The sequence below is a fragment of the Colias croceus genome, chromosome 4 (assembly GCF_905220415.1).
Source record: "Colias croceus chromosome 4, ilColCroc2.1".
Classification (NCBI taxonomy): domain Eukaryota; kingdom Metazoa; phylum Arthropoda; class Insecta; order Lepidoptera; family Pieridae; genus Colias; species Colias croceus.
In genome coordinates this window covers 7,000,237-7,013,919 of record NC_059540.1, presented here as the reverse complement: position 1 = coordinate 7,013,919, position 13,683 = coordinate 7,000,237, and the positions used below count along the sequence as shown (strand labels likewise).

The window sequence follows — 13,683 nt, the reverse complement described above, 5'->3', positions numbered from 1 at the left end:
TAAATTATAACAAAGTTTTATTTTGAATCAAATAGATATAACTTTTTACACACATATCGCATATCAATATCATGCAATTGATTTACAGTATTTTCTTCGTACTCTTGAGGCGAAGCAGAGTAATGATTTTTCATACATTTTTTTTCATTTGTACATATACAAAAGGTTGGTTTACACTCACGGTTTTTATTATTGTTACAATGAGTACTGCTAAATTTATCACAAATAGTGCTTTTACTGTCAATTGGGCATGTCAATATTAAATTAGCACTAGGATAGATAATGAAAGCAAATAATGTCAATGCTACCAGACATTGAATTGGAACTGCTGTTGACCAATATTTTTGGGGGAAGTAGTAAATATTTAAATGATATAAATATTGATCTGGAATTATAGCCCATAGACAATATACTGTCAAAAATGTTTTACTAAACAAATACATAAAAAAGCCATACAATGATCTTGCAGGTGTTGGTGCTGGTGTATGTTCTGGCATCTTGTCTGTATATATTAGTTACCATTGAACATTCCCATAGTTTTTGTCACTAAAATTACATTTTGTAGAAATCCATTCACTGTTACCCGTAATCTTTTAAAGTCACTGCTTTCAAAATTTCTGTAAATATTAAGAAATATATCTGTAAGTATCACAATATTCATACCTTTTACATAGTTAACTATTTTATTACTTGTTTACAAAATAAAGGTTATACTTACACAATGAGATTGGCTTTATCAGTAGAAATATTTCGTTCTACACCTTTTAATTCCTTATCTACATTCAATACTTCATAAGCCAATTGTGCATCATCAGAAGTCGGGAACGGTATAGTTAAATACCTTTAATAAAAAGGAATATACCTAGTGTAATGTCATAAACACTATACTTGTTCATAAAATATATTATAACTAATATAAATTTAAACAAGGAGCTTAATATATATAAAGTATAAAGTGTTTGTCTAAAATTAAAATGAATATGTTTTAGACAATATAGTATTTTTGGTTAATTTTAGTGTGTGAGCAGACTAAATCTATAAAAGTTACTTACACTTTTTTATTTTCTTCTGCCATAACTAGTACATATTTTATCGAACTTAATAATATATTTATTGTCTATTTCTATGGACTGTTGTCTGTTTTTAAAATATCAAAATAAATATTATGAATATTGTATGTACTCTGTCTAATATTAATTGATGCTTTCTCATAAAATTTCTTACAATTCTTCGTACAAAAGTAAAATTAATATTTTTTTTTTCTGATTCAATTCTCCCAATTAAATTATGAACATAGTTTCTAAAATAATGGGTTCACGTTCACATTTCACAAATCATCACATACAATCGGAATGATGACATTAAACATTGAACGTCAAATTTGAAATTGACACCCAAGAAGCATAAACTAACTCACAGACACTGGAGATTGCACTATGAACGTTGACAAGTCACGGGAAGGTATGACCTTGAATGACGCCTGGTTGTTTTTGTCCCTTTCACACCTAACTTGGCAAGTTGGTGTGAAAGGGATGAAGGAACACCCAGGCGTCATTCAAGGTCATACCTTCCCGTGACAAGTCAACGTTCATAGTGCAATCTCCAGTGTATTAGATAAAAGCTTCTTGCAGTTGACACCTATGGTCCTATGCACAGATCTACTACGGTCCTATGCAAGGTCCTATGAGTCTCACTCTACACAGAGCAAGTGATAGTCTATATCACAGAGAACATTATTATAACTGGTCTATACATTGCCATACTTGCTCTGTGTACATTGCAAGCGTAGAAAGAGGAAACTAGCAAGACTAGTACAATTATTCATGCAATTACTTGCTCTGTGGAATAATGCGCATAATTACAAAATTTTATCGACTCCGGACTCGTGACTCAAACCATCCTGACTTCTGAATTTCAGATGCTAAATACTTTTAGGGCGGCTAACTTGCGGCTAAACATTGTAAGAATTTTTCTGTCAGAAAATTTCTGACGCCCGCCGGACGCGCTCTTTTCATGTTTTTTGTTGTAGTTAAGGCCCCCGCATGTCGATCGCATCGAATATTTTTAATGCTCTTAGATCAGAATTCTGACGTGTCTGACGTCCGCTTCTGATGAGTGCCGGATGCAAACGATCGGCCGTCAGAATTTTTTTGATGAGAAATTCGGAAGGGGGTGCCTTTATACATTTTGTGTAGACCCCGAACATCTTTCAGAAATTTCCATCAGATATTGAACGTGTATTGAACCATATTGAACGGACGCCATGGAGGATGCACGCGTTTACTTTGCACGGCAAGACAAGATGACAGAAATCACAGTTGACAGATAGTGCAGAAATGGAAGATTTGATTATGGAAATTGACAAACGAAAAATAATTGATCATGAAATTTAGGTATTCCATGTTTCATGTGAAATTGGCTGTCATGCAATCTTCTGCAACTGAGTGGATAAACCCAGTAAAGACGTTTCATTTTATTTTTATTTACTAACTTATAGTAGAACGATAACGTAAATAAAAAATAATGTGTGCGTGTACACACGTAAGAAGTGAAACTTCTTTAAGACCTTATTTTTCAAAAAAATAATTTACTATATTCTTCATTCAACCTTATAGAAGTACGTCGAATCACGCGTGGTAGGGATAAGAACAAGATGGCGCGTAACGGAAAAATGTCACGCGTAACGAAAAAATGTTACAAATTTTTTTCCAACCCCGATAAAAAAGTTTCACTTCAAAAAAATAATAAGTAATCGGTTACTAATTATTTTTGTTACTTTTTGTAAACCCAAGACTATAACTTACTATGCTGCCGGCCCACCGCGAACTAAACGTGTGCGGTGTGGTGTCGACGGGCGTCCAAAATTTTCTGACAGAAATATTCTTACACTTTGCGGCCGGCCTAAAAACATCCTGTAGTCGATGGTGTCTCATTTGTGAATCACAGTGAATCACCCAAGAAGCTTATATCTAATACACTGGAGATTGCACTATGAACGTTGACTTGTCACGGGAAGGTATGACCTTGAATGACGTCTGGTTGTTTTTTTGTCCCTTTCACACCTAACTTGGCAAGTTGGTGTGAAAGGGATGAAGGAAGGAATGAAGCTTCTTGGAATTGTTTTGGAAAAACATTGTTTTTTTTTACCTTGACCGCAGAACTACTTTCTCTGTGGGCACAAAAGGGTGTGATAAGAAATGATAAACTCGAACCAAATTTATGTAAAAGTTTTTATTAATATTTCAAACACAATTATCTATGTACAAATTACTTTGTAAAAATATTAATTCTTGTCTTATGATTTATCAATCCATTGTATTAGGCAATGCTCTAAAAACATAAAAAAACATGATATATGTAAATCTATTCCATTACATTTATTTCGTCCAATAAGTACATGACAAATATCGTGTACGTAACGTGGTTAAATATATTATGAATATTCCACATCACATTAAAATTAATTCATAAAAATTTGAAGTCATGGGTCGTGAATACAATTATCCAGGATTCCTTGAATACAAGCAAATATAATTCGAATCATGATTTATAATTTTGATATTTAACCACATTAACATTATTTATTCATGATATTATTATTAAATATAACATTATCATATATTTCCATAATATATTAAAATATTTATTATGCATATGCATCAATCAAACCATCATGATAAACATCTCAAATAATGGCATATATTATAAAATCATAAATTACATCTATATTTTAACTAAACATAAAACAAAATACAACGGGGTATGGCGTAATTCGGCACAGTAAACAATCTATTATACATCATGTTGTAGATTTGAATCGTGCTGAAATAGTGACATTTTATTGAACACAGAACAAGGCGTAATAATATTGAGAAAAACTTATTATGGAACGTAAATAAAGATAACAGGTAATTACGATCATTATTATCATTTAAAGTTAATAATTACAGTTTCGCAATAAAGTGAGTTTATAAAATTGTATGTTATATATTGTATGTTAGGCTTGATCAAAAGACCATAGCGTATTCAAGCTATTTACACACGTCAGCCTTACGTTGATTATTCGATGAAATTGAAGTCATTTTTGTAAAACAGAGACCATAAAAAGTGATGGTTTCTCCAGAGTGGTTAACGTGTGTACAGAGCTCGTGTGGGCGGGAAGACATAAGGCCCATCGTGATCTCGACAATGTAACGTCGATGTTTGCATTCGCAACCGTAACCCTACCTTTAAGCGAATATTATGTTTGTCTATCAACAGTAGACCCAATAATAAAAAGTGAGGAAAACTAGTATGTTACACAAAAAAAAATACGAGAAATAAAAAAGAGAATTCATGCGGAAATAGAATTAAAAAACATAATATATTTAAATATGATATCAAGGCCTTCTAACAAAGACAAAATGAAAGCAATAATTATATTATGACATACATATTCTAATTTCTAGAAGAGTAAGTTGTTTTTCCGTCCATTCTACGTGAAGATATGACCTTGAAGGAGTATATTAAACTGAAACGGGTACAATACCGCCGTATCTCATCTGAATTCCCCCGAGACACGTGGACCGCACTGCTGCGGCGGGGCTACGGTAGCGGCGGGGTGTCGGCCGGTTAGCGGCGCGGGCCCCAGGCGGGCGGCGCGCTGGCGGGCGGGTTGGCGGCGCGCGGGCCGCCCGGCATGGTGGGGAACTCGTGCGTGGACGCCGTGTCGGGCGCGCGCTGCTCCCACGGCCCGCCCTTCACCACGAAGCCGGTGGACGGCGGCGCGTTGCTCGCGCTCTCGCCGCTCAGCACCTCGCCGAAGTCCGCGAGCGACGGCGCCGCCGGCCGCTGGTAGCGCTCCACTACGTCTTGCAACTGGAATATTATTTCATGTATGCGATTAACGACGGTTACGATGCGTGTGAATTTAACGAACTAGCACCCGCTGAGTGCGCCTGCGATTGATCAGGATGGAAAACAATTAAATAATAATGCCTACATCGGGCAGAATTCCACTACTGAAACAACACTTAATTTTTTTAACAAAAATTGTGAAATATATCCAGCATGCAATTCATAGAATTTAAGTATTTTAACGACATATGAATTTAAAAAAATCTACTTACATATTCCTCTGCTAATATCAATAGATGATCTTTAGCATCGAGAACATTGTTCTCTTCTCCAGCTATAATGACGATATTGTCATCGCCCTGCTTCGGGAAACGAATGTCAACTTTGAAATCATCCATAATACGACGAATATTTTTGCCTTTGAGACCAATAAGTCGTCTGTGAACGCGAGGGTCAATTTCTACCTCCTCTCTATATTGGTTATCCTATAAAATTATTAAAAAAAGTATGTATTAATATTAGATTGCATGGTTTTAAAATTGTAATATAAACAAAAAAGAGAGTTATTTTGTTTTGAAGTTACTTTATATATGCAGTAATAATAAACACTTATTAACATTGTAAAATGAAATAAAACCAAACTAACCAATTGATGCACAATAGCCATAATGGCTTCTTTAGCTTGTATAGCCTTATCTTCATATCCCTGTATGGTAATAATGTTCGCGTCGGGTTCTCCGCGCTTTGGCAAGTTAATTTGTACTCCAAAATCAGCACGAATCCTTGAAATCACTGATCCACCCTTACCAATAACAAGAGGATGGTATTCAGGGTCAACTTCGAATTTCAACTCAAATGATCTATAAAAAAAGGGAATTAAATTTTACATTGTCCTAAATATTTATTTTACTACAAACACACAGAATTTTCGAGAGTTATACCTGAGTAATCGGTCTTCTTTCTCTTGTTCCATTTCCACAATTTTCTCAGTAAGAGCTTGTTTGGCTCTTTCAACATTAGTTGGGGTGCCAGTCACCTGTTAATAACAAGTGATGATATATTTTCTACAATTAAGGTACTTCAATATTTTATAAATATTTGATCAAAAAAAATTATATGTACCTTGACAATATCAGTAACTTCATCATTAGGCGGCATCAAGATATGTACATCATAGGTCTGCATCAAGTCTCTCCTCTTTTGACCAGCCAGCAGTCTATGCAAGTCATTTGGCACTTCAACATCAATGGTAATTGGAACCTACAAAATTTTCCTCAGTTTATATCCAAACTAATATTATAAATGCGAAAGTAACTCTGTCTGTCTGTCTGTCTGTTACTCAATCACGACTAAACTACTGAACCAATTTTCATGAAATGTGGTATGGAGATATTTTGATACCCGAGAAAGGACATAGGCTACTTTTTATCCCGGGAAAATGTCGCAATCCCGGAAATCCCACGGGAACGGGTATTATGCGGGTTTTTCTTTGACTGCGCGGGCGGAAACCTAGTTTGTATATAAATATTCCTTTTTTTGTATGAAAACAGTGAATTTCAAAATAAGTCACTGAATGCAGACTAATTTTTATTTATGAATCTTACCTGATCAAGCAGAGCTTTTTTAGCATCTTCACAGTTTTTGGGGCGACCTGTTATTTTAATAATATCATTAGGCCCAGGTTCAGAGCTCTCATCATTTCTCACTGGAATGTCAGCACCCTTAGTTGGGTCTCGGTCTGGGAACTTAATTTGCACATCAAATTCCGCAGTTATGTCCTTTACTTTAGCACCAGACGCGCCCATTACTGTTCTATGATGTTTTTGTGGTATAATGCACTCAATTGTAACCTGTCAAAATGAAAATGTTTGTTTTTATAATCAGATCAATGAGTTTTTCTTTTGTGTCATATAATATTTATTGATAGAAAAGATCACTTCTGAGTACTTAATATTATGTATATTTTTTTCAATTATCTTTTAACAAAATGTAAATTTGATAAAGTTTAAAAGTTTAATAAGAATACAAACCTTTGCTTCCAAATCTTCAATAATTTCGTTGATTCGGATCTTGGCCGCTTCAATACATTCCTTAGGGCCCTTGAGTACAACCCGGTCGCTGGCCACTCCCTGGCGAGGGAAGGATATCTGCACGCCGCCGCACTCGTCGGCGATGCGGCGCAGCACCTCCCCGCGTCGCGCCACGAAGTGCCGGTGGTGGCGCGGGTCCACAGACATCTCGCCTTCCGACACATTGCTAATGTCTGAAACTGCTGTTTCCAACTGCTTGCGCGCTGCCTCCACTTGATCTTCGCGACCTAGTCACATATTTTATTGTATAATCTCAAATCATAATATAGGGCACAAAGAACTAACAATACTCAGTGACGTTGTATTTTAATGATATTATACATATCTAGAAAATACAATACACCATTTTTAACACATTCAAATACAATATGATTACGACAACATTTTGTACAAGTGCAAGATATAGTGATAACCTTTTTTACGTTTATTTAAAAATCAATGGATTGTGATAGTGAGTAGATAGCAACATGAGACTAAAAGTTATCAATTAATATAATTATGTACTAGGTATGAAGTTATTATTGTAATTTTATCAAAGTAAAAAATATATTGGGGTAACAATTATTGTTATAGTAACAAATTTGGTTACCAAACTTAATAATTGTACAAGTATTTACCAATTATGAAAATGGCTTCCTTATCTTCATCTTTTTCTGTGGGGAAAACGATTCGGGCGCCAGTTTGCTCTCGAATTTTTTTGATGTTAGCACCATTCTTTCCAATAAGGAATTTATGGTGTTCGGGCTTCGCTCGTACAGTGGCCGTGTGCGAAGTTAGTTCTCGTTGTGAAGCATGTGCTAATAGTTGTTGTTTAGCTTTTTCAACATCTTCAATAGGGCCCCTGATTATTACTTTGTCACTATCGCTATCAGCTGGAGGGAATTTAATAAGTACGCCGCCACATTCCTCCATAATGGAATGGATAAGTTTTCCACCAGCACCAATTAAGGAATTGTAGTATTTAGGAGCAATAGTTACTTCTTCAGTTACAATATTGGCTTTTTCATTGTGAATTTGTTGTATCCTCTTCACAGCATCTTCGACATTCTCCCGTTTACCTCGAACAGTAATTACATCACTATCATCACCCTCAGCAGGCAGATCAATAACAGTCTGGGTTTCATCCCGAATTTTTCTTAGATTTGCACCACCCTTTCCAATGATAAACTTATGGAACTGCTTGAAAATAGGCACTTCTTGTACATATGAAGATTCTGCAATTTCTTTCATTAATTTATGTAAGAATTTCTCACATTTTTCAATATCTTCCTGTGGTCCTCTTAATTTAATAGGACTCCTCTTCTGTCCCTGGTCTGGGAGTGATATAAGTACTCGTTCAAACTTTTCGCGAATTTCTCTTATCTTTTCACCTTTCACCCCAATCAAGGATTTAATGTACCTATGATCAACATAGACCTCTTTTGTCCTTTCGTTTTCCAATTTCATTACCATATCTCTTAATTCCCTTTCTGCATCAGCTACTCCTTGATGGCTACCTTCTATGCGAATCACATTGGTTCCTTCATTTTCAATAATATTAATAACTACACCAGTCTCTTCCTTCAGTCTGTTAACTAAAAGTAAACATATGATTAGAAACCATACAATATAGGGAATATACATATTTCAACCAAAATAATTCTCAACTTACTGTTTGATCCACTCTTGCCAATAATATGCTTAAAGAACTTAGGATCAACGGACAACTCTACATAAGTAAGTGTTGCAAGTAAATTTTTGACAAACTCATCCAATTCCACTTGGGCACGTTCCACTTCTTCTGGGGGTCCATCAATTTTAACTTTGTCTTCTGAATGTGTTATATCAACATGCACCTAATGAACAATTCATTTATTAAAATAAATTCAGTACGATCACACTTCATACAAAAGAAACAAGTTGGTCATTAGCTAGTTTTTACCTTTGAGAAATCTTGGGTAATCTTCTTAATGTTGGAGCCATTTTTGCCAATTATGTACTTATGAATCCAAGTTGGTGCATCTACGGTTGCGGTTTTTACAGAATTGGCCTTTTCACAAACCTTAGATAGCGCTAAAAAACAATTATCGAAATAATGTCATCTTACAATATTAAAGGATAATGTTAAAATGAATTTCTAAAATATTCAAATCCTTTATTTAATTTTATTTTATTAATTATATATTGCAATATTAAATTAAAAGAAACAATGAATAAATTAATTTACCTAATCCAATCTTATTATGTGGTCCATGGAGGGTAATTGTTCCTGTAGGAGAATCAGGAGGTGGCATTTCTACAGATACACCAGTTTCTTTCAATATTTCCTGAATAGTTAATCCGCGGGCACCAACCACATACTTATGTTGCGATTTTGGTACTTCCACTCGTACCGTGGAGCATTTCTTAGACTAAAATAGCAAGTAATCATGATTATAATTAATTCATCATAAGACAAGTCTCTGTAATAATAAAAATACATTTTATATAATAATATGTGTTTATAAAAAGAAATATTACCATCTCTTCATAAATCTGCTCAACTTGTGCTTTAGCGGCCAATACGCCATTCTTCTCCCCTGCGATAACGATTTCGTCGCTCTGCGTGGACGCGGGCGGGATGTGAATGCGCGCTCCCGTTTCCTCGGTAATTTGCTCCGCACGTTTCCCATGTGGCCCATGGATGAATGGATGGTAGATCTTCGGTATGGTAACACGTTCCAATGCTTTCCGCGACTAAAAATACATTTTTTATTTATTATAATTGATTTTGTATTTCATTTTTCATTTATTATAAGTGTACAATAAGTTCCCGTCCGTTTTAGATATACATAATATATATTTAGACATTTAGGCAACACAACAAATTTTAATTAGGTTATTAATTTAAGAACAATATATACCTATTTTTATATTATTAACTTCATGATAGCATCATATATATATTTTTTAATTAAAATTTACCTGTTCTTCAGAGAGAACTCTAATCTCATGTTCTGCCTTTTCAATCCCCTCCTTAGTACCAGTGATGGTGATAATCTCACTGTTGTCCGCAATGCTAGGTACACTAATTTTAGTAGCAGTAGATTTCTCTAAATTCTTCATTCTTTGCCCTTGTTTTCCTAGGATCCAGCGGTAATGCTCTTTTGGAATATTGATTTGCTTGCTTGCCTGTAAAATTGGATTGTGTTATTCAGATATTTCTCTTGAGTACCAAAATATGACTTCATGTAAAAAAATTACCTGTTGTTGAAAATGAGTTAAAATAAGACGTCTTGCATCAAGTACAGCACTATGTTTTCCAGTAATTAAGAATGTAAGGCTTCCATCCTTGCTAGTAGATATCTCAATATGAGCTCCAGTATCTTTGGTGATGGCTTGACAGGTCCTTAAAGATTCGCCTTCTCCGAAAGTATTGGCATTATCCAATTTTCTTTCTTCATAAGGTACATGGAACACCTAATAATGAAATAACATCATATAGCTCTCTTTGCTAATATAACTATAACATATAACAAATTTAATGTAATACATATAATATTTCATACCTGAGTGTGCAGAGAAGAGCCAACACGCAGTTTATTGGAAACTTGTTGAATGTTGCGTTGTACAGGTGGCTGTGAGTGAGGCAAGGCAGGAAAAAGATCATCATAGGCGTAGGAACTGTTGTTTTCAAACGCCACATTGTTCATGTCATCATTATTATGCACAGGTATTTCAGAGTGTACGGGTATCATATCTCCAACCATCATGGATTGCTGATGCATCATTTTCGTCCCCTCCAGCAGTCCTTGTCCGCGCCAAGTCGTTACAGTACTAAAAGGCAATTTCAATTAAAATGTAAATTTAATTATACAATTGAAAAGGCCTGTAACTTGTTTAAACAGGTGTTGTATAAACGATTTTATAGTTATTATTTCTTTCAGTGTTTCATTAATTTACATTGAAATTTTATTTGTTAATACTATTGAAGGTCATGACAAATAAAAGTAGGCGAATTAAAAAAATTCACCTTCTATTAAGAATTAAGATAACAATATCTTTAAGGACTTCTAACTACATAGGTACATATTTTCTATATATTATATATAAAACTCAAAGGTGACTGATATAGTGATCTATCATCGCACAGCCCAAACCACTGGACGTATCGGGCTGAAATTTGGCATGCAGGTAGATGTCATAACGGAGGGGAAAAACGGGGATGCACGTACAAAGTCGTGGGCGGAAGCTAGTTTTCTATATGAGGGTGACTTATTCACAACTTTTACACAATGGAAGGGTGTTTGAAACAAAAATTTATAGGTATTATAAGTATTACTTTATGACAGTATTCAATTTAAAATGCTAATCATTTTGGTAATCATGTAAATTTTAAGTACACCAAATTTTTTTATAGTGCAATTTCATTTGGATAGTGTGATGACAAACCTCCATGTAAACAGTGCACTCCCAATTTGCCTTGAGAATTGAGATTTATGTATTCACATTAAGAGTAGTTATTTTGACATTTGTAACTGATTAAAGGCCTGTTCAACCCGGAGTGGTATCTGCTATAGCTGTAGGTATCAGTATCCCGATGTGTACTGATACCCATGTTGGTAGCAGACAACTCTCTGATTTGAATAGGCCATAAGAGTGTACTTAAAAATATTACTACATCCAAAATTGAAGTATTTTTCTTTAATAAAACTATAATAATTATGCGCAAATACAAATTCTAAGTACTTTTCACATCCATCTTCAATTTCTAAACTCAATCAGGTTCCTATATAATCCACATAGATATATTTTTAATAAGTTTACATGAAATTATGAACTACGCTAAGAATGTAAAACTAATGTTTATATTTTGTGATTTATTCAGTATTGATTGTGGGAGGAAATAAATGAATTTTATTATTAACTAGCGGTCCGTCCGGCTTCGCCCGTGGTACATATTTACGTTTTCTCTACATAAGAACCTTCCTCGTACTTCAAGGAATATAATAAAAAAAGAATTAATCTGTTCATCCATTCACGCGTGATGCTATGACCAAGGAAAATGGGTTTCATTTTTATATAGGTATATAGATTATGGAAAAGTATGTAAGTTTGATACATAGTTTTAAAATAAAAAAATGTACTCTTATGCACCTCTAATTTTTTTAGATAAATTGCATGCAAAATCTTGTGATATCATATTATAAAGTTTAATATTAATGTGACATAAAAAGAAATCTTATTAGAACGAAATTGAAACAATACTTAATGGCTTTAGAATGTAAGGAACACCAGTTAATATGTAACACATGTACCAACATAGCCCTGTTATTAAAAAATTTTAACATTAAACGTGAAAGGTGTTTAAAAGAGTTGTTATTCATAAGTATTTATTTAGTTTTTTAGGACTAATTTTAGGGAAACGTTTGCCTCAAACATGGATTATGGAATTAATGTATATTAAATAAGTATTATAATTTATTGTGAATTTTAGTAACAAAGATTTAAACATAAAAGACATACGACCATCAATCATACCTTTTTAATGTTTATAAACATAAATCATGAGTATTTTAGTTAAAATAAATTCATACAGGATCGGCAATCCAAATCGTGATAATACGTGTCACCTCCAACACATTTGACGTGGAACTTGTGTGTATGAAATGTATCAATATTTACCGTATGTACTGTAGCTAATCAACCAAAACGTTTATCCTTGACACGCCAGGATCAGATATTCTTCTTCCTGAAGACAAAATTATAATAAAATATTGATATTGAATAAAAAAATCTGAAATATTTGCTAATCTAAACACAGACGTACCTAGCGCAGCCGCGATCAGAGAGAACATAAAGAATAGAATTTTGAATAGTCTCTAGTATACCATAAACAACATAGAGTCATATTAATAAATTTTATCGTGATTTTATCGAAGTACATTAAAGCTCTACACTTAGCTCATTAGCTCTACATTATCTTATTATGAAGTTTTTCATAACACTACTGTGTATATTATAAGACTAAGATAATGATGTTAATATTTGTGAAAAATAAAACAAAACATTATTAAAACAAGCTATTTAATGTTATAAATAAATGTAAAAACATAATTTTGTTACATGGCAAATAGACTTGTATGTGGTGAATAAATAAATGACAAAAAATATGAAGTCGAAGTCCTACTTATATTCTATCCTACCTATCCTACTACAATATTATAATTATGCGAAAGTTTGTTTGGATGCGTGTGTGTTTGTTACTCTTTCACGCAAATACTATCTACTGAACCGATTACGATGAAATTTAGCACACATATAGAGGGTAACTTGGATTAACACATAGGATAGGTTTTATCCCGGAAATCCCAGCGGAACGGGAACTACCGCATAGTTTTTCTTTGAAAACGCGGGCGAAGATGCGGGCGGAAAGCTAGTTCAACAATAAGAAAATTTATAGAAGTAGACAGATTACAAATATATTTAATTGGATTAATAGGAAGAATTGCCATCGAGATAATAATCGTAACCAAGATCGTAACGAATAAAATATAAAGTCTATATTATCTGCGAAAATGTCAAAATTTTGGTAGCAAGCAAGAAGCTTATATCTTATACACTGGAGATTTCGGTATGAACATTTGACGTGTAACAAGAAAATTGTTGTGTTTTATCACTTTCGCACCTAACTTGGTATTGCCACTGTTAATACGAAGTTTTCCCAAGGCTACTATGTATGCCGTAATATTCTGTGCAAAAGGTTAGTTTTTGTACATGAGTTTGTTGATAAATTGCC

At 34.0% G+C, this 13,683-nt stretch overlaps 2 protein-coding genes across 2 annotated transcripts; both read right to left on the bottom strand.

Moving 5' to 3' along the window:
• On the bottom strand, nt 1-1,312 carry LOC123691187 (phosphatidylinositol N-acetylglucosaminyltransferase subunit P). The gene is made up of 3 exons (XM_045635472.1): nt 1,053-1,312; nt 719-841; nt 1-617 (listed from the first exon to the last, which is right to left on the bottom strand). Exon 3 carries the CDS (start codon nt 495-497, stop codon nt 18-20), a length of 480 nt encoding a protein of 159 aa, XP_045491428.1. The 5' UTR covers nt 498-617; nt 719-841; nt 1,053-1,312; the 3' UTR covers nt 1-17.
• Nucleotides 1,313-3,216: 1,904 nt separating this feature from the next.
• On the bottom strand, nt 3,217-12,758 carry LOC123691186 (vigilin). The gene is made up of 17 exons (XM_045635471.1): nt 12,715-12,758; nt 12,570-12,636; nt 10,454-10,721; nt 10,149-10,364; nt 9,870-10,076; nt 9,426-9,641; nt 9,133-9,316; nt 8,848-8,978; nt 8,578-8,761; nt 7,544-8,500; nt 6,867-7,153; nt 6,441-6,686; nt 5,959-6,096; nt 5,778-5,872; nt 5,483-5,696; nt 5,109-5,321; nt 3,217-4,857 (listed from the first exon to the last, which is right to left on the bottom strand). Exons 3-17 carry the CDS (start codon nt 10,673-10,675, stop codon nt 4,612-4,614), a joined length of 3,756 nt encoding a protein of 1,251 aa, XP_045491427.1. The 5' UTR covers nt 10,676-10,721; nt 12,570-12,636; nt 12,715-12,758; the 3' UTR covers nt 3,217-4,611.
• Between the last annotated feature and the right edge of the window lie 925 nt (nt 12,759-13,683).